At 38.0% G+C, this 25,481-nt stretch overlaps 1 protein-coding gene and 3 long non-coding RNA genes across 5 annotated transcripts in view; 1 reads left to right on the top strand and 3 right to left on the bottom strand.

The window, feature by feature from the left end:
* Positions 1 to 4,830: 4,830 nt before the first annotated feature.
* On the bottom strand, positions 4,831 to 6,138 carry LOC129739671 (uncharacterized). Its single transcript, XR_008735937.1, has 4 exons — positions 5,956 to 6,138; positions 5,812 to 5,895; positions 5,571 to 5,753; positions 4,831 to 5,494 (listed from the first exon to the last, which is right to left on the bottom strand). It is a non-coding gene; the product is annotated as an uncharacterized LOC129739671 (long non-coding RNA).
* Positions 6,139 to 6,376: 238 nt separating this feature from the next.
* LOC129739670 (uncharacterized) lies at positions 6,377 to 9,567 on the top strand. 2 transcript variants are annotated; one of them, XR_008735936.1, is made up of 5 exons: positions 6,377 to 8,123; positions 8,258 to 8,618; positions 8,857 to 8,979; positions 9,050 to 9,117; positions 9,209 to 9,567. It is a non-coding gene; the product is annotated as an uncharacterized LOC129739670 (long non-coding RNA). The 2 variants fall into 2 exon arrangements; XR_008735935.1 differs by having other exon boundaries at positions 6,390 to 8,618.
* A 4,251-nt stretch (positions 9,568 to 13,818) lies between these two features.
* Positions 13,819 to 25,481, bottom strand: part of LOC129747123 (calpain-D) — a 450,101-nt gene continuing 438,438 nt past the window's right edge. The window contains exon 11 of the mRNA XM_055741165.1: positions 13,819 to 15,297. Coding sequence (XP_055597140.1) covers positions 15,253 to 15,297 — 45 coding nt within the window. The 3' untranslated portion in view covers positions 13,819 to 15,252. The remainder of the gene's footprint in view (positions 15,298 to 25,481) is intronic.
* LOC129747194 (uncharacterized) lies at positions 16,274 to 18,027 on the bottom strand. The gene is made up of 4 exons (XR_008737456.1): positions 17,802 to 18,027; positions 17,581 to 17,736; positions 17,012 to 17,512; positions 16,274 to 16,933 (listed from the first exon to the last, which is right to left on the bottom strand). It is a non-coding gene; the product is annotated as an uncharacterized LOC129747194 (long non-coding RNA).

Below are 25,481 nucleotides of genomic sequence, written 5' to 3'. Positions count from 1 at the left end.
GATGCGAATTCGTACCGTCCTATAGCGATGTTGTCTTGTATACGCAAATTCATGGAGAAAATGATTTTGTTTCGTTTGGATAAATGGGTAGAAGCAAATGGTCTCCTTTCAGATACTCAATTTGGGTTTCGAAGGGGCAAAGGGACAAACGGTTGTCTTGCTTTGCTGTCTTCAGAGATACAAATGGCGTTCGCAAAACGTGAGCAAATGGCTTCAGTGTTTCTAGACATAAAAGGAGCTTTTGATTCAGTTCTTATAGAGGTGTTGTCAGACAAGTTGCACTCTCGGGGTCTGCCTCCACTATTGAACAACATCTTATACAGTTTGCTTTGTGAAAAACATCTGAACTTTGCTCACGGAGATATTGCAGTTAGAAGAACCTCTTACATGGGTCTTCCACAGGGTTCATGTTTAAGTCCACTTTTGTACAACTTTTACGTTAGTGACATCGACAGTTGTCTCTCTGAAGGCTGCACTTTGAGACAACTTGCAGATGACGGCGTGGTGTCTGTCACAGGATCTTCCGAGTCTCATCTGCACAGACCTTTACAAGATACTTTGAACAGATTGTCTTCCTGGGCTTTGGGGCTTGGGATTGAGTTTTCCCCTCAGAAAACGGAGATGGTTGTTTTCTCTAAGAAACATAGACCTGCTCAACCTAAGCTTCAACTCCTGGGCAGAACGATCACTCAATCGAGGTGTTTCAAGTATCTTGGGGTTTGGTTTGATTCCAAGTGTACCTGGAGAGCCCACATTGAGTATCTGAAAGGAAAATGCCAACAAAGAATCAATTTTCTCCGATCAATCACTGGCACCTGGTAGGGAGCCCATCCAGAAGATCTTTTAAAATTGTATCGAACAACTATTCTCTCAGTGATAGAATATGGTAGCTTCTGTTTCCAGTCAGCTGCCAAAACTCACCTCATCAAACTCGAGCGTATCCAATATCGTTGTCTCCGCATCGCTTTGGGCTGTATGCCCTCAACGCATAACATGAGTCTCGAAGTTTTGGCAGGAATACTCCCTTTGAAAGATCGATTCAATCTACTATCACTTCGGTTCCTCATCAGGTGTGTGAACCCATTGGTGATCGTTAATTTTGAAAGGTTACTTGAGCAAAATTTTCATACAAGATTTATGTCTATATACCATGTCCTCATGTCAATGCAGGTAAACCCTTCTTCGTATTCTCCCGCTCGTGTTTGTAGCCCAGACTACGATAATTCTTCTGTCCAGTTTGATTTGTCTATGCAGCAGGAAATTCGTGGAATCCCGGATCCGCATCGTCCACTTCTGATTCCAAGAATTTTCGAAGCTAAATATAGACACGTCGATGCTGATAAAATGTACTTTACTGATGGATCACTTATAGAGGAATCAACAGGATTTGGAGTGTTCAACGAAATATCTAGCGCCTCTTACAGCCTCGAGTCACCATGCTCTGTGTATATAGCAGAGTTAGCAGCAATTCATTGGACTTTGGACAGTATCGCTTCAAGGCCATTTGGGCACTACTTTATTGTAACGGATAGTCTGAGTTCTGTTCAAGCAATTCGCTCAATAAAACCGGGAAAGCACTCGCCATACTTCTTCGAGAAGATACGGGATAGTTTGAGTGCTTTATCAAAACGTCGCTTTGCCATCACCTTTGTTTGGGTTCCCTCCCATTGCTCGATAGAGGGTAATGAAAAGGCAGACTCTCTGGCAAAGGTGGGGGCGATGGAAGGCGACACGTATCAGCGTGAAATCGCCTTCAACGAATTTTACTTTTTAGTTCGAAAAAACTCTCTTGTCAACTGGCAGCGCAAATGGGACGAGGATGACAAGGGTCGGTGGTTCCACTCGATTATCCCAAAGGTAAGCCTTAAACCATGGTTTAATAGATTGAACTTGAGTCGGGATTTTATTTGTATATTTTCCCGTCTCATGTCCAATCATTGTTCCTTAGACGCGGTACTCTATCGTTTTGATATTGCTGGCAGCAATTTGTGTAGTTGCGGCCAAGGTTACCACGACATCGAGCATATTGTTTGGTCGTGCGAGGTCCATCTTGTCGCTAGAACGAATTTGATAGACTCCCTTCGGGCCCGAGGAAAACCACCCTATGTTCCAGTGAGAGATGTGCTGGCAGTGATAGACTTGGACTACATGTTCGAAATATATCTTTTCCTCAAAGCTATTGATCTTCGTCTATAATTCTTTTTATTTTCATATTTCCCTATCTATTTTCTTTTCTTTAAAAAAGTGAACTAGAAGTAAACAAACTATTGTAAAAAAAGGGGTTTGGCTCCTTAAAACCTAAAGGTATGAGCCGTTTCAAATAAAGAATTTAAAAAAAAAAAATTTTACACAAGTTTCGTGAGATAGCTTGTACGTCTGTTCTCTGTGGTTTAAGCAAAAATTATCCATTACAAGATTCGGAACTCTAGCGAAAATGGACGGACAAAATCAAAAAGCGCCACCATCAAATGCTGCGGCAGAAATGCAACTATTTAGTAAAACACGCTAAGGAAAAAAAAACTATTTATATTACACGGTCGGAAATAACTAGCAGTTTGAGGGTTCATTTGCACGACAAACACACTGAGATCTTTCTCGGCGTGGTCTTGGCTCTCCAGAATTAGCACGGTTTTTCGGTATTAGAGTCTTCCCAAGCAACCAAAAGTCCCATAAAACGGGTACAAACACGCTTACTCAGCCCCATCATTGATATGAAATACGTTCTATGCAGCTCAAAATTTAAGTGCTTATTGATACTTTCAAGTTCCAAAACAAGTCTTAATGATCTTCTATTCAGCTTCCAGCGGCCTCTTAATTCAGCTTCCGAAAAATCGCAAAATGAGCAAAAAATCTCTCTCTATCTCAACTGAACCGTTGGCTTCGGTTCATAGCACCTTCTCTTGATTATTTACTGTGTTCTGTACCGGTGCTGCCATGATGCCACGCGCCGGATTTCAAACTCGACAAATTGCTCAATTGCTTCTTTCCTACATTTCCTACATATATCGCATCAGAAAGGTCACTCAAGTACAAAATTACTCATTGAAAAAAACTTGCCCGGCTTGGGGATCGAACCCCGACCTTCGTGGTGAGAATCGAACACGCTACCACGAGACCACGCCTAGATGTTGTTCTAACTGAAACTAAAACTCGAAGAGGTGATTTGATTTTGAAAGCACATCAATGCACTTTTTGTGACTTATCAATACCCGTTTGAGCACTTTTGTGCCTTTTATGTGACTTACCAAATCCCGTTTCGAGCACTTTTGTGCCCTTTATGTGACTTAAGTCCCGTATAACGTACGTATAGATCACTTTTGCAGCTTTCAAGTTCGTTAATGAGTACATATAGTTCACTAATGGGAATTGGGCAAAACAAGTCACAAACAACGTTCATATTAATCACTTTTGCAACTTTCAAGTTCATTATTGAGTACATAAAGTTCACTAAAGGGAATTGGGCAGTTGATTCTCTTTGTCAGCCAATATGTAACTTTCAATGCCTTCATTTAAGTAAATATGTGACTTTTGGTTGCTTGGGTTCAATCGCTATTCAAAGCTTTTTTTCCTTGAGCTATTCAGATACAGCTTGAACAGAAAAATGAGATTTTAAACCTCTTCCTCTCCCCCCCCCCCCCCCCCCCGTGGACAAGCGTGGAAATTTGGCAAACCCTACCCCGGATGTGTACATGGATAGGTTTGAATTTTTTTTTTCACATCTAATTATGAGAGTTAGAAAACACTACTTTTTGCTTTTTTGTTATTGAAATTGCTGAAAAAACAACAGTTATTGAAATAATTTTAAAAGTTTTAAATTTCTAAATTATCATATTTATCACATGCTTTCAAGTGGCTACTAATTGTTTAAACTTAAACTGGAAAGCTTTGCAAATTTAAGATTTTGATTTGAACATTTTAATAAAACTAGATAAAATTTATCAGCATTTGAATAAATTAAACTAAATTAAATTAAAACCTTGGGAAAAAATCTGTAATATATAATAAATCAGGATCCCAATCAACATTAATACTTGGCCACGTCATCAAAACCCTTAATCACAGTATCCTCAGCACTGTTCCGCGGAATTCGGAATCAATGATTAGGCTCAACGAGATATGCAATATTAGTTATCTGTTTTAATTAAAGATTTTTTGTATTGAGGAATCTGAATGCGCAAAAACGAGTGAGGTTCTCAATTAAATTGAGTCAGTGGCATAGCTTTTCTTCAAAAATTGATGAAAGTATGTCAGAGTGCATTTTGCAAATGTATAACAAAATTGAACAAAGGCATATTAGAGTGCATTTTAAACCCCCCGGAACGAGGGGCACAAGTGAAAAATTCAAATATTGAGAAATGTTGACCTTTTCTGTCAGTAGATGGTGTAAAGGTTTGTTAAAAGATTGTCCGTTGGCATTTATATGCAAAATTTCAAAAGCTCGGTATCTTTGAATATATTATTTTTGGTTTAAGTGTGTGATACAGGCAGTTGTTATTCCGTTCAGACAAATGTTGCAATCAATTTCTACGCATTTAATTGCATTTCATTTTTTTCTAGAAATCTACGGGAATATTGCAAATTCTCAGTACTTATGAAAAGGTTTTTCAATAACAATGCAATAACAATGCAATAACAATGCAATAAAAATATATAAACATTTTCCAAATATCAATGCACTTGGCAACCCTGAACGCCCAAAAAAATCAAAACACGAACACCGTGTATCGTTTTTCCACAGGGCGAATTGGTCGATATGAGTACCGGAAAACGCGTTTATCGTGCGCCCTTCTCAAAAATCGATTCTGTTCTCCCATGGTTTGAGGTTATGGCTGCACGGAGAAAAAAGTATAGTATTTTTAACAATAATCCACTTTTATTCAATCATATTTCTGATTATTTCTCGGCTAACTATAAATATCAAACTTTCAATTATATATACAATAGATTATCGGATTGTTTTTGTGTGTTCAAAAATGCGTATAATAAATTCGATTCTACCGATCTGATTGATTGTTTTGCACTCAACTATAAATATAATAGATTCAACTATAGTCAATAATTGATGTTGTGCTTTCAACAAGAATTATAATAAATTCAACAATACTGGTATAATTGATTTAACTGTAAATATAATAGATATAATTATATTTCTATGATTGATTTCATGAGATCAACTATAGATATTGTAGATTCGACAGCTGTCCATTTTAGAAGTCATCATATTTATTGTATATTGCTTTCTGGTTCTAGCGGTTCTTCCAATGATTTTTAATTTTGAATTTATTTTTATTGATTTGATTATACTTTAATGCACAAAATAACACCTATTCAAATTTTATTTCTGGCTCGTTCAGCCTCCGCCACAATCCGATCATTACAGCCATAGGGTGGTAGTGGTAAATGTACAGGAAATTATTTATCCTACTTCTGCTGATAACTACCCAGCCGGAAAGTCCACCGATCTCAGTGCAGGATTAGGCAGAACGGAAGGAAGCTGCCATGGAAAAAAGTAGACAAGAAATTACTGAGAATAAACATTACCTGTAAATTTAACCGGCGCATTTTCTAACCTTTATCCGCGAACGGGCAACCATCTTTTCCTGTTGTTCCACCGCGGGAAGACCGTATCTGGCGTCCGGTGTGGTCTGATGTCAATCGACCCCAATGGAAAAATCCCTTGTTCCGGCATGTCGGCAGTGATTCCTTATTTCGAGGAAGTACATGCTGCCCGAGTTTTTGAAGCTTCCAATTATCTGAAATTGAAATAAGAAAAATGTTTCGGTCCTCTTATTTTTAAAACCTCCTACTCACCAGCACCTGCCGTCGAAGACCGATTACTAGCACCGTTCCCGGTGTAATTGAGGCCTTTTGTTTCAGCATCCGATGGGGATTGACCTGGTGGAGAGAAAATGCAATTATAGTTAACAATGAAATCTTCCAAAAGATACTACTAACCATTCTGACTGACACACGACACTCCGGGGGAAAAGCCTGTTGTCGTTCGACACGGACTGTGCTTTAGCTTCTCGACGTTTCCGTTTTTTCCTGCCGATTTGCCGATTTTTTTTTCCTTTTTTATTTTGCTGACACGCTTATATGCAATATACTCAAATGTTGGTTAAATCTTGTATGTGTATGTATTTATTTAAGTTTCACACAACCAATTATAAAAATATAGTAGAATTTATTATACTTATAGTTCAGTACCTAGAATCAATCAAACATTTGTAGTTGAATCCATCATATTTACAATTGAGTCAATTATACCACTACAGTTGAATCTATCATATTTGCAGTTGAATCAATAATACCACTACAGTTGAATCTATTATATTTATAGTTTAATGCCTAAAATCATTCGTACGATGTAGTTGAATTTATCATATTTAAAATTGAATCAATTACAGTTGAATCTACTATATTTATAGTTGATTGCGTAAGGACAATCAGCAGTTTGTTGTTGAACCTATTATATTTATAGTTGAATGCGAAAAAATCAACTACACCTTGATGATTGGTATAATTCTAGAGTTTGTTTTGATTAGGTCGTATGAGCCACTTGACGTGTTTCGAGAAAATCGCTGTTGAAGTTTTGTGACACGTTTTTAATTCTTATATTTAAAATATCGTTCCAAATTGTCTGAAAATTTCGTATGCGATGCACAGAGGAATAAGAAATACTCTTGTGCATTAAATATAGGCAATGATTAAGTTGTTCAAGTGAACATGTACATACAACCTTTTACATTGCCTATGTGGTGGAAACGTCGTTTTGCAAGTTGATAATTTTTTTACTTGAAACATGGTTTTATTTGTCTTTAACTTCGTTGATTCCGACTAACTGGCTTCTAGTACTAAAGAACTGCGATTAATACCCGAATAGCCAAGACCATGGTATTAATATAAGAAAACAATGATTTTCAATTGAACAATAAACTTCATCGTAATATCTAAATATTTATCAACCGATTTAAATGATGAAGTAACTGTGGTATCGATCATAGCAATCAGAAAACGAGAGAGTGATTGAATGTCAGTTGGATTATAGAACTACTTGGAAATAGATGAATTATCGGTACTATCCAGCACAATTCAAGTATTCTAGTTAAGTAGTTCTTAAGGTTACAATATTGGCGACGAGAATGAAAACTAAAAAAGATCGATCTCCGTAATCGATTTGGATGGACGTTCATAGGATCGATCCACCGTAAAATTTGAAGCCTGAAATCGCTCTTTGATAGATCGATCTTCTAGGAAGATCGGTTCTTACAAAAAAGAACGATGTGGACATTGAACTGCAAAATGAATAGAAACACTTGTTAGAAGGCAAGGCGATGGTAGACTTTGTGGGTAAGTAAAGTTTAACAGAACTTATGTTGTGTAGTTCTGGACATAACCACGGTTTCGATATGATGGGTCCGCCAGTGAAAAACATGTGTAAGGCGGATTCACTATATGGAAAGAGTAACATTCAGGCGAGTTTGCCATTTTTAAAAAAAGAACATTTGGCGCTTTCGCCATGGAAACAGAAATGCGCGAGAAAAAAATGGAAGAGATTAGGCGGGTTCGCCATTAAAATAAAGATAAGGCGGTTTCGCCAATTTAAAAAAAAAATGATTAGGCGGATTCGCCATTGGATGAAAACTGATAAGGAGGTTCGTCATTAAAAAAAAAGAGAGAAGGCGGGTTCGCCATTAAAAAAAGAGAAGGCGGGTTCGCCATTAAAAAAAGAGAAGGCGGGTTCGCCATTATAAACACGGAAAAATTGAGTTATTCATGAAATGTGTTACGATTACACCTTCAAAATAACTAAGCGGTTGTTGTTCAAAAATTGTTTAATCCCTATTCAATTTTGGGTAGTTTTGAATGACCAATATACAAAAGTGAACTAAAATTCGATTAGTCATGCTCTGTATAAAAAGTTTGCTGTTGTTGGAAAGCTTTGGAAGGGGATGCCAAAGCAAAAAAGCAAATTCGGAAGCCATGTTGATTGCTGGTTGGAAGATTGCTGATATAAAAAAAGAGTTTTATTTGCAGTTTGAAGTTGAAATTTGTCAACAAAAGTAGTTTATTTAAACGGAATGAATGGTTCGTTTACTAAAAGTACTATTTTCACTTTTCCGGTACGTTTAAACGTCGGAAACTACTAAAGCAAACCGGATAATTGTGATATGTGTTTGTAAATTTGTGAAAAGACAATAATTGTTATTTTGCTTGAGCAATTATCGCATTAAATGGTAAATTTTGTTTCTTTCAGATATTTCGGCGTAATGCAATGTCATACCACCTCCAAGCAAGGCAGCAAAAGTTAAGGTGGAGATCGAAAAACCTAAAAAAAAGCGTAAACATACAACCGAATCAGCTAATGGTACAGCAGCTCAAAAGCAATGGAGACCTCCTATCGGATGAAGACATGGACAAATCTATTCACGATATAATAAAGGGGATTAAAAAACGACCGGCGAGGACTAGTATGACCTGCTTTTGTATTCCTTCAAAAAGCAATCGAATTATGACTAAATTTTATGGACCGGTTTGTGCAAGTTTTTTTTAGCGAAGGTGTTATAATTTTGGTTGTTTGATTTGGTTGCCAAGCATCATTCAGCTAAGCCAAGCTAGTAAGTATGCTTGTAACTTATTGTCAAAGCCCTTTTCGAAGGCATTGAGTTTATAATTAATTCAAAGGTTAATAGATCTTTCACATGAAATGGATTTGACGCTTATTAAAATGTCTTCGGCAATTCTGATTTCAATTCTTGAACTAAATAATTACTGAATCTAATATTATTTTATATGAAAAACGATGAAATTTCAAAATCCTAAGTATTTAACCATTTCTCTTTCTTTTTTATGTAGGATAATAATTAATAGTTGCAGTTCGGAAATCTAAAGACAACGCACATGACAACAAAAAGAAATGTTTTAACATTTTCAAAATACCAGTGAAAAGGGAACAACCGAAAGATTTCACCGGAATAGGTTTGTTGTATTGAATGTGTTTTCAATAACGATTTATTGTTATCACTGCTTCTCTTTAAACCGTTCACAGGATGGATTTTAATTGGTAGAGGACCGACTGGGGAAACCCTCCTACTTGGCATTCCAAGCGTATAAAAGGTGAGTTTTTGTTTCCTTGGATCTAATCTAAAAAGCATCCTTTCGATCTGTATGGTTGGTAATATACTTATAATAATCTCATCTTGAACAGACAAAATTCACCTTTACTGCGGGACATGTCCGGATTTTGCTGTCGTAATCGCCCTGGTACATCCTCCGTAATCTACAAAATGCCTTCCCAGAGCCACCTAAAGCAAAAGCATTGTTTCGAGATTTTCGGGACGTCACTGGAAAGCTTTTGCTGCAAAATACTGTACAATATACCGGAGGATAGATTAAGATAATATAGGGCCATGAAATGTAACAAAAACGAGGAAGGAAGGAAAATTTCCATGCAGTAACATTTGGCTGCATTGCTAAATCGCACAGAAGCCGATTTCCTGTTAAATGTTATTTATCTATATTAACATGTGCCTGTAAACAATAAAAAAAACTTATAGCTTTTACGTAAGCAAATTGTTTTATTTTTTATTTGAAAAAATCTAATACTTATTGGAAGAATTTTTAAAATGCATGGGCATCCCCATGTCAAAATATACAGAATAGACTAACCGGCGGAAAGCTCGCAAATGTATAAAAGCTCTATAGACACGCTCTGAATAAAACGCCTAAACATAAAAGTGCGTGGAGACACTTTTCTTGAAACTGTATGGATTTTTATACAGATTAGAGTAACTTTGGTTACCGTGAAGAAAGAGAAGGCGGGTTCGCCAATTGTAAAAAAAGATTAGGCGGGTTCGCCATTGGATGATGATAAGGCGGGTTCGCCAATTGTAAAAAAAAGAGAGAAGGCGGGTTCGCCATTTGTAAAACAAGAGAAGCCGGGTTCGCCATTTGCTAAAAAAGTAGAAGGTGTCTTCGCCATTTATTAGAAAAAAGAGAAGGCGGGTTCGCCATTAAAAAGAAAGAAAAGGCAAGTTCGCCAATTGTTAAGAAAGGATAATAAGGTTGATTTGCATTTGGTTGAAAAAAATCAATAAAACGGACTCACCACTTGTTAAAAAAAAAAGTTATGGCGGGTTGGAAATTATGATGTCCACAGCTTTAAAAGAAACATACCGCTTCTGAGACAAGATTAATGAATAATAATGTGTGTGAAGTAATAAGAAAATGTGAATGCTATCAATAGATGTCAGCCTGGTGAATACTTGGGAGAATAATGCACATCATATTCTTCGATGTCGACGTGAGACTTAAGACAATCTAGATGATGGTTTCGGTGAAGAAGGAATCTTCATTTAAAAGTAAGGGAGGAATGTGGTATCGATCATAGCAATCAGAAAACGAGAGAGTGATTGAATGTCAGTTGGATTATAGAACTACTTGGAAATAGATGAATTATCGGTACTATCCAGCACAATTCAAGTATTTTAGTTAAGTAGTTCTTAAGGTTACAATAGTAACCATGATGTTGAAAGTCACCGTGAAGTAAACCGTTATTTCAAAATATTTCATAGTTGACATTTATGTCAGAAGCATGGTAGCAAAAAACTTTTCTTGTGATTTTCATTGTTACAGTTTACGTCATGGTAAAGTGAAAATCCAAACCATACGAATATATTGGTAAATCTTTGCTTTTTGTACATTTACAATTTTTCGTGTAGAGAAAAATTTTCGCGCTTATAACAAACCGTTTTTTTCGGAGCATTTGTTCGGTTTTCACGGTCAGAGTTAGCGAATTTCGGATAAGTTCTGAAATTAAGCTGGCGGTGATAGGAAGATGCCTTCAACTCTGGTAATGATGGTGAGTATATTTATACGATTATTATTATATTCATTGATTTGTAGGGTAATTAAATTTTTTTCATTCTAGAAGCTGACGGTTAAGTTCCCCACCTTTGCTTCAGATGAGGCCCACAAACATGGCTGACGCGGACAAAACAGACGTCCGAGGCATCCCGTATCGGTGGACTGGTGCTTTAAGATGGGAAAGATATCGCCGTGTCCCAGGGAACAGTTGTGGAGATCAAGGCTGTGTTTTAGTGTAAATGGTCCCATAGTGTCATAAAATGTTTTTGAAAGGTGACTATTTTTGTTTAATAAAATCTATAAACTTTAATAAATACAAACATATAAACGCATACAAGAGAAACTAGTTTTTTTTTCTAATATGAATAATAAATTTTAAGAGGAGAAATCACCGTGAATTTGTTTTATGAAAATGAATTTGCGGCTTTATCGGTGAGGGTTAAAGAGTTGAAATGAAAGACGGATAGAAGATCAGAAGAAAATTCTAAGGTGGTGAAAAGAGCGAAGAGCATTTGAAATAGAAGCTTGACCACATACTAAATTCTTTGTCCCTCACCAATTAACTGTATTGAAGAAGTAGTACCCAATAGAGAAGGCACTACATTTTTCGATACAGTTAATTATGGATGGTTCGACCGCCATGTGAGTGTGCACATGTGCCGAACGGACAAAAAATTTAGCATGTGGTTGCTCTGTTAAGTCTTCTATTGTGCGATATCGTTCCATCGATGGCTAGGTAGATCTTCTGTCCGTCTTTCATTTCAACTCTTTAACCCTCACCGATAAAGCCGCAAATTCATTTTCATGAATAATAAATTTAAAAGAAAAATGAGCTGAAAACACCATGAAGTTTCACGGTCCCAAAATTATGATAAATTACGAATTTACATTGATTTCCATGATCGTTAAACGATTGAAATTCAATGGAAAACTATGATTTTTACCGTTTCGTTGAGACAAGTGGAAGCTGTAATATCCATGGATTTTATCGTTTTGGGTTTCATAATGTATGGAAAAAAGTTGATTTTTTCATTGTTAAGTTGCTTAACAACCCCCTTTTTTCATGGTAAATTTTGCGAAAACCATAAATTTCACTGTCAAAAAATATGAATTTGACAGTGAATTCAAGGTTTTATGTACTATGATTCGCATAGTTTCAACCATAAATTTTATGGTTGCGTGAAAATGAAATTCATGGTCTTTTCACAATGTTTTTCTATTCGGGTATTCTTATGCAGATCTGTATACAATAACTGGGATGCGATTTGAAGGAATTTTTGAAGTTGCAATTTTCAAGAACCTTTAAAATAAGGAGAAAGGAGGAAGAAAACTTACTTTTAAACACCTGGAGTGCTGTTTGGATCCCCACGGGTGATACGCGCTCTACAGAATAACCGAATTCTCCGAATTGAACAATTGATATGGACCGGGTCTTGCTGAAGTCTCTAAATCGGCTTCGTTCAAATAGCTCTGCCAGTAAAAAATCTCCTCTTCACCGCTGTAGCAGCCTGGAATCGGTGCTGCGAGGGATTGCTTGCATCAGGAATTTATCAATCTGACCGGCCAGCTGGTTATTCTATTTGTGATACCAAAAACTACGGTAACTTCACCACTGCCACTGTAATGAAAAAAAAAATTCAAGCAGAAAAGTTTTCCAGCCTTAAAAGAAACGTTTTTTGATCTTACCTAGTAACAGCAACGAATTAATTTAGCTTAAAACACTCTAAATAACCATTTACGTTCAAATTTCTAAATTTTTCGACACTCGGTGATGCGCTTTCTGCGAAAATGCATAAGGTTGCAAAAACCACCTTAGCGAACAGCTATTTTGCGACCTTTGGTTTAGGCTGATGTCATGCTGAAGCAACTAGCAACGCGACCTACAACGCAACGTTCACACGACTAACCAGCTCTCATTTGATCTCCATGGAAATCGCGCAGACCTGTCATACTGGTCGCTTTGAGTAGCGCGACCAATCTGATGCCAATGTGTTTAGTAGCGCGACTAGTAGGAAATCCAATAGGAACATTGTTTTTTCTCGATTTGAAGCAGTGATTCCGGGTTTTAAGCACAATAGTACGAAGATCTGTCCGAACTTGTGATAATAAACTAAAAACTATCTTAATCGGCGAAAAAATTTTCATGAATTCTTAGTTCCGGCAAAAAAACAAGGAATTTTGTCGGTTCAAATTTCGGCATTCTTGCAATCCCGGTCGTGATTTGATGAGTTTTTGATGGCTCCGGAAAGAAAGGAGACGATTCAAAGCATTATCAGATGTAGAGAAGTGATGATTTGTAGGGAATTTCAAAGTGACAGGTCGCGCCAGCATGACATACCAATGCAATGCAACGCAATCTTATTGGAACGTTGCGTTGCGTTGCGTTGCTAGTTGTTTCAGCATGACATCAGCCTTACACGGCAATGCAGTGCAACGCAAAACGTCGTTAAAACCAAATTGCACTCGAAAACTAGAAAGTCATTTTACGTCTTAAATTCAAATCATCAAATTACTCATTGTTCGAATAAAACCAAATTTTTACCTAACATAGAATAGATGTTTATCAATCGTTTAAAGCCAATAACTTAATTTTGTTTATATTGGTTTATACGACCTAATCAAAACAAACTCTAGAATTAGCTGAAATAATTGGAACAACTTTCGACTTTTTTCTTCGTGTGAGGCCTCCTGCTAAGGTGGTGTTCGCGTAAAACTGTCAATATATCCTAATAGGAAATAATTACCGTAAGTATAGTCAAGTCACATAATAAATTTCTAATATATGAAAAAGAGTAATGATCATAAATTGATTTCAGCTTCCTCGCTCATTCATCACCCGGGTAACGATGGCTTCCCAGCATTCCGTAGCGCTGGAGCTACGGGAATCTTTATGTTATGACCCTGGCCGGGTAGGATTTTCCTGCAAGAATCATCAAAGAATATCAATCGGTTATAGTTTCTCACCGTATGTAAGTAAATCAAGTTCAATAAAGATAATGTGAATAAATTTTTATTGATATCAAACATCCGAAAATTTCCATAATATTTCCATCTATGTATGTGTGAGTCCGCCATTGACGTATACGGTTCTGGATAACGTTGGAGAATACGTTATTTTGAATCGTTTGATTACTATTAATGTTACTGTTTAGATACAAGATTACTCTTCGAAAAACTGTAATATTAACAGTTTGGTTGTCTGAAAACGTTTTCCAAGAGCGGTTTCTGGACGTTATTCAAACTGTTTGTAGTGCAGTTCCTCCATATAAAGGTTTTAACAGTTTTAAACAGTAACATAACTTAACGCCATATTCAACAGACCGTCGTTTTGGAATTCAAGATAAGTGCAATGTTTTTTATGGTTTCAGATATCATTTTCTAAACGTTTTTTACACTGTTTCTAAACGTTTTATAACTTCTACAGGAACCGTTATGTTACAATATTTTCGTATTCGGGCAACAAATACTCATTAACGCAAGAGTTAATGCCACCGACGTTTTGGTAGAAAATGCTAATATAGTCACGACGTTCCATCACCAAGCGGAAACTAATCGTAACTGTGTACTTGCCTGCGGGGGCAGGCTGGAGAACCCCGTCACCACAATCGATCTCAGGGCCGGGACGACTGCTGACGATGGCTGGAATCAGCGCGACTGAGTCGATGGGTTCAGGGGACTCCCAAAAGCCTGATTCGTTGCGTCCCGGTGTAGTTAACCCAGTAGAGATGGTGATGTTTACTCCCGACGTTTCCATGCATAGAACATCTTGCCTCACAGACGGGCCAAAATTAGGTCTGCAAAGCGAAGGGCAATGACTGGTCGGATAAAGAGTGAACATGAGTACTTGCCTGCATGCACAGGCTGGACAGCCCCGTTGCCTTCTTCGAACACAGGGCTGGGACGGCTGTTGACGCTGGCGGGAAACTGCGCGACTGTGACGAAGGGCTCTGGGGCGTCCATTGTGCTAAGTTCGGTGCGTCCCGGTGATCCGATCGCCATATGTTCAGATAGTTCCTTTAGCGAGTGGTTGTCAGGTGTGTTCATTGGCATTTTTTTGGAACATTTCAGGTGAAAATCGAGTTGGAGAGGTCTGCAAATTGAAAAGCAGTCACTGGACGAATCGCAGAATAAACAAGGGTACTTGCCTGGTATCGGCGGTTGGAGAGCCCCGTTGCCTTCTTCGTACACAGGGCCGGGCGACTGCTGACGCTGGCTGGAAACTGCGCGACTGTGACGAAGGGCTTAGGGGCTTCCATAAAGCTAAATACGGTGCGCCCCGGGGATCCAAACAGCAGATGTCGATCATTGAAATGAACATTGTCCGAATGTACAGGAAACGTTGGAGCAAAAATTTTCATCCTGTACCCGGATCGGCCACCTATGGAATCATCTGAAGCTGCATTTGGAACCGATTGTAGGCAGAAATATCTCCTATAACATCCCAAGCAACATTTTAAACTCTGAATGGTTTTTAAAAAAAAAAATAGTTGTTGTATAAGGGATTTATAAAGTATTGTTTGCTTTGTAACGTAATTTATAAGGAACTCTATATTTATGCCCTTTAAGATAGCTTAAAAACCACTATAGAATCTTTTTATAGAACTTCCGTCAAAATTTGTGTTGGTTTTATAACCATTAATTTTTTTGGTTTAGAAGAGCGCTAAAAAGCAACTATTAAACCTCTCTAGAAAACCAACCTTGAAGAAAACAACAACAAAGATTGTTTTAAAACCTTTAATTTTTTTGGTTTTGTAGAGCACTACAAAGCAATTATTAAACCTCTCTAGAAAACCAACCTTGAAGAAAACAACAACAAAGATTGTTTTATAACCTTTAATTTTTTTGGTTTTGTAGAGCACTACAAACACGCAGAAAAATATATTTTAAAAACAATAAGATTACGGCCGAAAATAATAAAAATTTTGGTTGGGAAAATGCACAAATATATTTTTGATAACTTTGACTGAAAATATCGATTTAATTTAAACTTATCGTTTGATTGGAAATGAAATACACCCTTTTTAAAAAATGAATCAAAATTTCTATCGTAATAAATATTTTTTTGGGTAAAACGAATAAAACCTTTTGGGATCAAGAGAATGAATACCCGGTTCAATATAATAACAGTTTCAAGGTTCGAAATAGGTTATTTAAAAGCAATTAAAATGAAAGCAGAACATTTTGTTTTCAAGTTCATTTTTATAGTTTAAGGGATTTTCGGAATTTATGAAAAACATCGAAATTAACACTTTGTTATAACGACGAAATAGTTCATTTTATTCTTCTTGGATCTGCTAGGTACATGCATGCAAACGATGAGCTCACTGCGTATTGCCTGCTTCAGGAAAGAACCGTTCTGCGCAGGGGAATGGCTAGTCTGCGATCTCCGAGCTGGCTACCCGCATGGAGCAGTATTATACAATAACGATCCCCATTATCTTCCTCCCAAGACACTCAAAAGATTCCCTTTATAGTTTGTGGATTATTAATGAACGATTATACTAATCGTTTTTTCATGAAATGGAATCGTTTAGACACAAATAACGATACAGGGAACGGGTTGTTAAGTAAATAAACGATTCATTTTTTTGCTTTTTTCTATTCGCTCTGAAGCTAGCTGTATCATACGTGGAATCTTTTCTGAATGATCGTCTCATAAGAAAAATAACGATACAGCATATCGTGAAGTGTTGATAAAAAGATCAAAATTAATAATTTTTTGTTCGATTTTCAGAATTAATTAAAAACATTTTGTCAATTTATTCCATTTATTTTATTTTATTTAACATACATACTTCTAATATTTAGCTCCTTCCGGATGTTCCTAATAACGCCTTCCGGATGATGTAAGTAGCACCATCGGCATGGGTGTTGCTTGCATTGTTGTTTGGCCATATTGAGGAAGTGAACGCTCGTCGCTGGTCGTCGTTGCTTCAATCCTCCAATTGTGGTTTCTTTTCGCTGCTGCTGCATGCACTTCCGACCGATTTTCTCCCTACCAGCTCGCGCTGCTGCTACGATGCTGTTGCTTCCAGCTTATTTTGGCTGCAGGGTTTTTCTTCCGAACCTGAATAAATGTCCAATTAAGACAAATGATTAATAAAGAATCAGTATAAAAACTTTTTTTTCAAATGCTTGAACATACCTCTAACCTCGCGCTGTTTTGATTCCTCGGAGGCCTGGATCTGGCCACAACCACAGCCCGTTAAATTTTCGCGAACTGCTCGAAGTATTTGTTTTTTTTTTACCGAAATCCGCCCGCGTGTAGTTTGACAGCAGAAAAGGGGAAGCGTGTTGCTAAAATAATCATTTTATTTTTAAAACTATTCACTGTATCTTTAAGAAATAATTTTTAATCATTTCAACGCGTTGCAAAAATAATCAATTTATTTCTTGGAATATTAATTGTATCTTTCATAAATAATATTATATCCGTTCTAGCAAATGCACATTGAGCCAAGACACACCTTGGAACGTTACTATTAATGTAATCAGAACGGAATAATATGGAAGATATGGAGTATCGTATTTAGCTATGCGGGTAGTCCAACGCATCTTTTTTAGCCTTATCAGCCTCCGGCCAGCAACGGTACGCTTCCAGCTGCCTTTTTTTTTCTACCGGTGAGAATTAACGGCGACGGCATACCTGGGGGCGCGAAGAAAATCGTTTTTTAAACTTAATTCACGAACTGCATAAACTACTAGTTAATCTACCTGGAATTCTGCTGCCTTCTGGAGAAAACATTTTCACCGATCGATAGGATACGGATTAAGTTACCGCAAACACCTTTGTGGTAATGGTAGGAACTTCCAGAAAAGATGGGGAATGCAATAATCCCACCTTTTAGGGCCCGCCTGCCGTTCATCTTTCTGAAAACAAAATGTGTGATAAAAAATTTGAATCCTTAATTACGTTAAAATAACAAACATCTTACCGTAACCGAAGTATAAAGTTTCTTCAGGAATGCGGACAAGACCTCCACTGCCAGTACCATTCCTCTTTGAAGTTAAAAAATAAACAAATTTTCCGCGCACTTTTTTTTCTTTTTTAACTTCACGTTTAAAAGTCACACGTTAATTAAAACAAACTTCATTTCGTTTTAAAACCAACCAGATTTCAAATGAAAGTAATAAAAAATCTGAGTGTATGAATAACAATATTTTGCTTTTATTTGAATTCAGCTTTTTTGTGAAAACTATCGAAAAATCTGCATTCATAGTATAAAATTAATCAACAAAACGTTTTGTCGAAACCAACCCCCTTTCTTTTTCTGCGTGAAGCAATTATTAAACCTCTCTAGAAAACCAACAAAGAATGACAGTTCAAATCCGATCGAAATGTCAAAATGTGTATGTGTGGCATCGTCTCAAATGTTTACCACCAAATGGAGTATTTCACTAATTATTTTCCCCCGATGAAGGAAGAAGCTGTTTCGGGAGACAACTGTGATCGAGTTTTGTCACCAAGCACTACAGTTAGTATCGTCGAACTTTCTCCTGGAAGTAGCTCCCTCATCAACCCCATCGAGTACCACTATGATTGGGAATCAATAATTGCATCGCAAATCAGAATGGATGATATACTAATATCACTGATGAACTGATGTACAAGCTAAGCCTTGAAAAGTGTGTAAAGTCCCGACGACCGTTTTGAATCAATTTTATGTTTTTTGGTTGAGCCACCAGATGTCTCCAAGGACACCAGAGAGAACTGTCAAGAAGAAAATGAAATGTAAACAAAATAAAACAACAAACTTTTAGTCAATTATGAAAAGGTCGTATCTATTTGACGAGTTTCGATCAAATTGATGTTGAAGATTCGTTACACATTTCTGATTTGCATTATCAAAATTTTACGCCTAACGCTGTTTTTCAAATTGCTTCAAACTAGCATGAAGCACTTAATATAAACAGATATAATGCGTGATAATGCCTGCTCAGAGAAGCCTAGAATCTGTATTTCTTCGTTGGATTATTGTTAATTTTAAGCTCAACTGGATAAAATAACTGGTTCGTTTGGCTTGTTCAAAGTTGTTAGTTAGCCTCTTTAGTAAAAAGAATCGAGGTAAAATGAACCAGATGAATTTACCTTGCTGTGAATATATTGAAGCTGTCCATTTTTCTACGATATTAGTTTATTAATTTTTGAGATCATATACAATTGCGCTCTTCCAAGAATCAGGTACTTCAAAAGTTGATTCGGCTTGTTTAAATGATAGCATTTGAAATTATGAATACGTTTCTGGATTTGTATAATTCAAGCTTGTATATGTGTCATTTCGTCAGTCTCTCTAGTGACAATATTATAATTATGCTATTTTTCTCAGCTGAAATTTATTCTTAGTTCATCTAATTATATACATAGAGCAATTCATCTAATTGTGTTTAAATTTATTAATTAATGAGTTCAAACACCATTTCGCCCTCTCGAAAAATTCATACTTGCAAAAGAGCTATCTAGAAACAGTGCCATCTGTTGCGCCGTTCAAAAGTTACAAATCAAGCAATAGATGGTGTAAGGGATTGATTTGTCGTGTATTATATACATTGCACTGGGGCCTCCCTATTCGCTCACTTCTCGACAATTTGACAGAAACGGTGATCTCTTTCCCTCTCTTCTCTATCTCACTCACTCGGCAGAAAAGCACGGGACCGCTTTAGATAACGCACGTAGTTCGGGAGTGAGTGTTTCGACAGCAATCTGATGGACATCCGCCAGGACTTCAGGTTGAGTAAATAGTAACCGGAGATTTTCCGTGGACCAGCAAACCTGACTTTTACATTGGCGATCCTGCCAGGAGCCCTAGCGATTTTGAAAAGGGATATTTAGGAAAATCTCCGGTTGCTAAAAGTGCAAAAAAAAATGGCGTCCAAAGTTATCCGAAAAATGTGGATTTCATAGCCGAGTGTAAGTTTTCATGGGCTGGAAACGATAACGAAACCTAGAAAAGGTGAGTAAAATCTGTTTCCTATTGGCCACGCATTCCACTTGGTTTAATTAGCTAGCTTTGCGTTTTTCAAAATGTCATATTAGTCATTTTTTGAGTGCCAACAGAACGGAAACGCCAATAACTGAGACAAAGTTCCAGCCTCAGAAGGAAAAAAGTCAGCTTGACTCTGAGGCAGAAACGTCAGCACTGATGGAGGCGGGAACGCCAGCTTGTCCTTAGGCGGAAACGCCAGCACTGACAGGCGGAAACGCCAGCACTAACTGAGGCGGGTAAGCCAGCACTGACAGGCGGAAACGCCAGCACTAACTGAGGCGGAAACGCCAGCATTGACAGGCGGAAAAGCCAGCATTGACAGGCGGAAACGCCAGCATTGACAGGCGGAAACGCCAGCACTGACTGAGGCGGAAACGCCAGCACTAACCGAGGCGGGTAAGCCAGCACTGACAGGCGGCAACGCCAGCATTGACAGGCGGAAACGCCAGCACTAACTGAGGCGGAAACGCCAGCACTAACCGAGGCGGGTAAGCCAGTACTGACAGGCGGAAACGCCAGCACTAACCGAGGCGGGTACGCCAGCACTAACTGAGGCGGAAACGCCAGCACTAACTGAGGCGGAAACGCCAGCACTAATTGAGGCGGAAATGCCAGCTTGAAATTAACGGAAACGCCAGCACTAATTGAGACGGAAACGCCAGCATTGACAGGTGGAAACGCCAGCTTGACATTAGGCGGAAGCGTCAGCACAGACAGATGGAAACGCCAGCTAGACCTTTGGCAAAATTGCCAGCTTTAGATAAGGCAGAAACGCCAGCTCTGGTTTAGCCTGTGGCCCATCTTAAGCAGAAACGCTACCATTCCCAGAGGTGGAAATGCCAGCCTTGACAGGTGGAACGCTAGATTTCATCTAGACGGGAAGCCAGCCGAGCCGATAACGTCAGATATGAGTAAATCGGACACGCTAGCTGTAACTTTGGCGAGAATGCCAGCCTCTTTGGCAGGAGCGGTTGCGCCAAATTTGGCAAAGGCGGAATAGCAAGTATTAAAATTGGAGGATGTGGGATATGATAAATGGAATCGTGTCAAATGTCGAATGAAGTCAAACAATGCACCTGGCAGCACTATTTGCCAGCATTGTTAGATCCAAGGCGGGTAAAGCTACACCCAAAAGAATTTAGATATTATTTTTACGGGATTTTTCACGTAAACTATAATTTTGTTGCATCATATCGTTTCTAAGTGAATCTTTAGTAACTACAGTGTTTCAAGTGCGTCCAGGTAGTAACTACAGTAGCTCCACATAATTGCCACATGAACTTCACGTAAAATCTAAGTGGATGCTTCAAATCGATTTCGAGAATTGTTTTTATTCAAATTCTTATAAGAAAAGATTAGTTTGGTGACTTTGTTCGTTCTGTTTGAGAAAGTTGTGATACACGGACCTAGGACTACACTGAAAACTGCGATTTCTGTCTGATGCCTCAGGAATATTTGGAAGGTGAGTGGTCACAATATTCGGGATTCGAATAGATTAACCGTTGATTGGGCAGAACCAAATTTGTGACCAATGAATTGTTTTATTTTCTCAGGCCACGGAATATTCCTTCACGGTAGCTTGGTATTAGGTTTCCAAACATCCTGACGAATCAAATAAATCCGAGCGTCTTCCAGGGATTAAAAGGATACGAATTCTCGACTGATTCGAGAAAAGTAGTTTATTTACTTTTCAGGAAATTCATTTTTATTTATTCAACTTTTTTTATACTTCTACAGGGGGACCCAATCGAAACAGGAAAAGAATGCGGATTGCTGCAGATTTTTTTGTAACAAAGTTTGATCCTGTTTATGTTGCGCAACAAGTTTAAAATAAACTTTCTTTAAAAAGAAATTTTGTTTTCTTAATCAAAATAAAAAGAAAAAACAAAATCTACGATCATATAAATTGAATTTCAAAACCAAACGAATTTCACAAATCTTTCATTATCTCATCATGTCGTATTCATTATAAAATCACGTAAATTTTAGTTGATGATCATTCTACACCGATTCTTATAGGAGCGCGTTTACATATTTATTTCGTAGCATTTACGTGAAAATCAATTGGATAAAAATTATGTAGTTTTTCACGTAGCCACTACGTGCAGATTATTTTGGGTGTAGGTGTGTTCTTATACCAATGCACGGAATCGTCCATCTTGTGACAGGGGTGACAGGCAATCGTAATCGTAGGCATGGTAGGCGAACAATTCGCTGTCAAAAAGCGCACCGTCTCCACCCCCCACCAATGAGAAACTTTTGGTACCCCTTGCCTACTTTTCCTCAGTATGCACCCACCCTACTGGAGGCACTCTGGTTAGATCTGTCACGAATGATGTCTTTCTCATCAGAGTCCTCTCTTTCCCTCCAACGGGCTCAGTCGCGGGCTCGGCCAGTTCGCCAGTCAGTTCGTCTGTTGTGCGCCAGAAAGGTCGTGCGCTTTTGCCGCGCGGAGAAAAACGGAAAGACCATCGACCAGACGAAGGGAATCCACATTGTCGTGCGGGTTCTCCGTTAGACCCCGGAGTAGTCCCACATTTTGGCGACCGTGACAGGACGGGACATCACAGTGTTGATTCCCCTTTATCCTGAAAGTGACAAAAGTGAAAATGAAGTGTACGTCGCCACGCCAATAAAATGTTTTTTTTTTCAAAATGGCGGAAGGCGAAGTGAATACATGCAGTGCAAGAGTCAAGACAACTTGGATAAAAGCAGATTGCTGCAAAACCGGCGGATACCGGTATAAAAATTACCACAGTTCGGCGGATACCGACTGTGGATTGAAAACCGGCGGATACCGGTATATAAATTTGAAAAACCGGCGGATACCGGAATACAAATTTTCACAGTTCGGCGGATACCGACTGTGGATCGAAAACCGGCGGATACCGGTATATAAATTTGAAAAACCGGCGGATACCGGTATACAAATTACCACAGTTCGGCGGATACCGACTGTGGATCGAAAACCGGCGGATACCGGTATATAAATTTGGAAAATCCGGCGGATACCGGAATATAAATTATCACAGTTCGGTGGATACCGACCGTTGATCGAAAACCGGCGGATACCGGTATATCAATATGGAAATCCGGCGGATACCGGTTTAAAAATTTCCGTAGTCGGAGAACACCGACTATGGACTGTGGAAAGAAACGGCGGATACCGGTGAATGAAGCCCGAAAGTTCGGCGGATACCAACTTTGTGTTAAAAACAGGAACAAAATTATGGATACATTAAAGTTTGTTTTGATTGTTTGAAGTTCGGCGGATAGGCGGATACCGACTTTGGATCAAAAAAATCTGGCGGATCCCAGTGAACGAGACTCAAATGTTCGGCGGATACCGACTTTCTGTTAAATACAGGGAAAAAAATGGTAGAAACATTGAAGTTTGTTTTGATTTTTCGAAACCTGAAAATCCACAAAACTCTAAAAAAGTGCGTTTTGATAGTTCGGTGGATTCCGACTCAAGATTATAAAAATTCTAGGAAGAGTGGAAAAAAAGAAAGAGAAAAGAAATCAAATGAAAATAACTTATTTGAGTAGTGCTTAATAAATTGGAATAAAAAACATTTTTCTCCAGGATGGCGGCTAGACATAGTCGAAATCATTCCTTCCCAATAATTAGGATATTGATTTGAAAATTACACATATACCGTGTTATTGAAAAGGCGAGCTAGAACAACAGATTAGAATTTCAGCGGATACCGGTTGAACACTGTTCTGTAAACTCTGTAAGGCATTTGGCGGAAACCAAAAGTCTGTAAGAAAAAAATTATAATCAATAGTTCGATGAATTAAGGATGGATTCTGTTATGGTTAAATAATTTGGCTGTTAAATCTTTAGTCAGTTTAGACTGTATAGTTGTGAAGTTTTATTCATGAATGAAACAGTGATTAAAGATAAAAATTGAGGAAACCAAGTCGGGTTAAAAGAGATGACAATTTTTATTTGGAATGATTGAAAGAAGATGATGAAATGCTGAATGGAAAACCTAGAGGTTTAAATTTCGAGGTAGAGGTAGAGATTAAGAAATCGAGTTGATTCCAACACAATATACGGATGAATTGAAACCTTCTTATTTGTCTAGAAAACATTTGTATTTTAAAGGACAATGGAAGAAACACTAGTTCATACAAATTACCATTTGTCTTTGTCACAGATCGTCAGGCCGTTGAATAGTGTAATATTTAAAGAAAAATAGAAGATTGTAGAACGCGACAACATCAGCAGAATATAAAAAAAAAACAAAATAACTAGTCTGGCGTTAATTGCAATTTAAATCTTCAAGCAAGATCTCAACTCTGAATAGTGAGTTATGAAGTTAAATATTGTAGCGGCTGTTTAAATCCGAAGTTTTCGCGCTAATGATTTATACCCTTACCAACCAGCGTGATGGAAAACGTCATATCAATTCAGCAAACATCTCGTCTATCGCAACCTTTTCTGATGTGCTAGTTACGACACTTGAAAGATATTTGTTTGACGTCTGGTCAACATTAAATGTCTCCAGTGAATGTCGCTGGCGTTGATAATGTCGAAAATTTCGGTTTGGAAATTCAGCAGAAATATATTTGAGAATAAGGGAACAAAAAAACGAAATATGTCTAAAAGGAAGATTCAATTTGTAAACTTTTACCATAAAAGTGAATGTAAAGTAAAAGTATAATGAGCTCTTAGTTAAAACTATCAGTGGGAAAAAGTTGATAACTATTTTATCGCTGAATCTGTCTGTGCACCTAAAAGATTAAAAAAATTGAAATTTTCGAAGCCTGTGTGTTTTGTTACCACAATGTTGATGAGTTGTTTGGAAAAGCCTTAACTGGCCTGGGAGAGGAAAATAACACTCGATTAACAGAAGGAAAGAAAAGGAGATAAAGGAGGGAGCTATAGAGTTGTTTTTGACATTTCTTACGCACACTTGCTGAGCGTGTACAGATGAGACGGGCAGCCAGTCGAAACACATGGTCGTTTTTGAGGTTGATTGTCCCAAAATTGAAAAGTGTTGGTGAAATAATCAGCATAATATCACGAACACTACCAGCGGCAAATAGGACTATAGGAGAGTCACTCAAAGAATACGATATCCGAATCAAAAGGTCTTATTACAAATAGATGACACACAAAAAAACATCAATCTGGATTTACTTGCTCATGAAAAGCGATTGCCCACACGCATAAGCTTTTTGTACAATCATGCGAAACAAATAGAGAACAATTTTTTTATGGAGAAGAGGGAAGATGTGGGATATGAGAAATGGAATCGTGTCAAATGTCGAATGAAGTCAAACAATGCACCTGGCAGCACTATTTGCCAGCATTGTTAGATCTGTCACGAATGATGTCTTTCTCATCAGAGTCCTCTCTTTCCCTCCAACGGGCTCAGTCGCGGGCTCGGCCAGTTCGCCAGTCAGTTCGTCTGTTGTGCGCCAGAAAGGTCGTGCGCTTTTGCCGCGCGGAGAAAAACGGAAAGACCATCGACCAGACGAAGGGAATCCACATTGTCGTGCGGGTTCTCCGTTAGACCCCGGAGTAGTCCCACAGAGGACATGTCAGTTTTCTCTTTATCTATGTACGCCAGCTTTAGAAGGAGATACCAGCTCTACCATAAGCGTAAGTTCCAGCAT

The sequence above is a fragment of the Uranotaenia lowii genome, chromosome 1 (assembly GCF_029784155.1).
Source record: "Uranotaenia lowii strain MFRU-FL chromosome 1, ASM2978415v1, whole genome shotgun sequence".
Taxonomy (NCBI): domain Eukaryota; kingdom Metazoa; phylum Arthropoda; class Insecta; order Diptera; family Culicidae; genus Uranotaenia; species Uranotaenia lowii.
The sequence above is the reverse complement of the archived record's forward strand: the minus strand, read 5'-3'. Positions and strand labels throughout refer to the sequence as shown.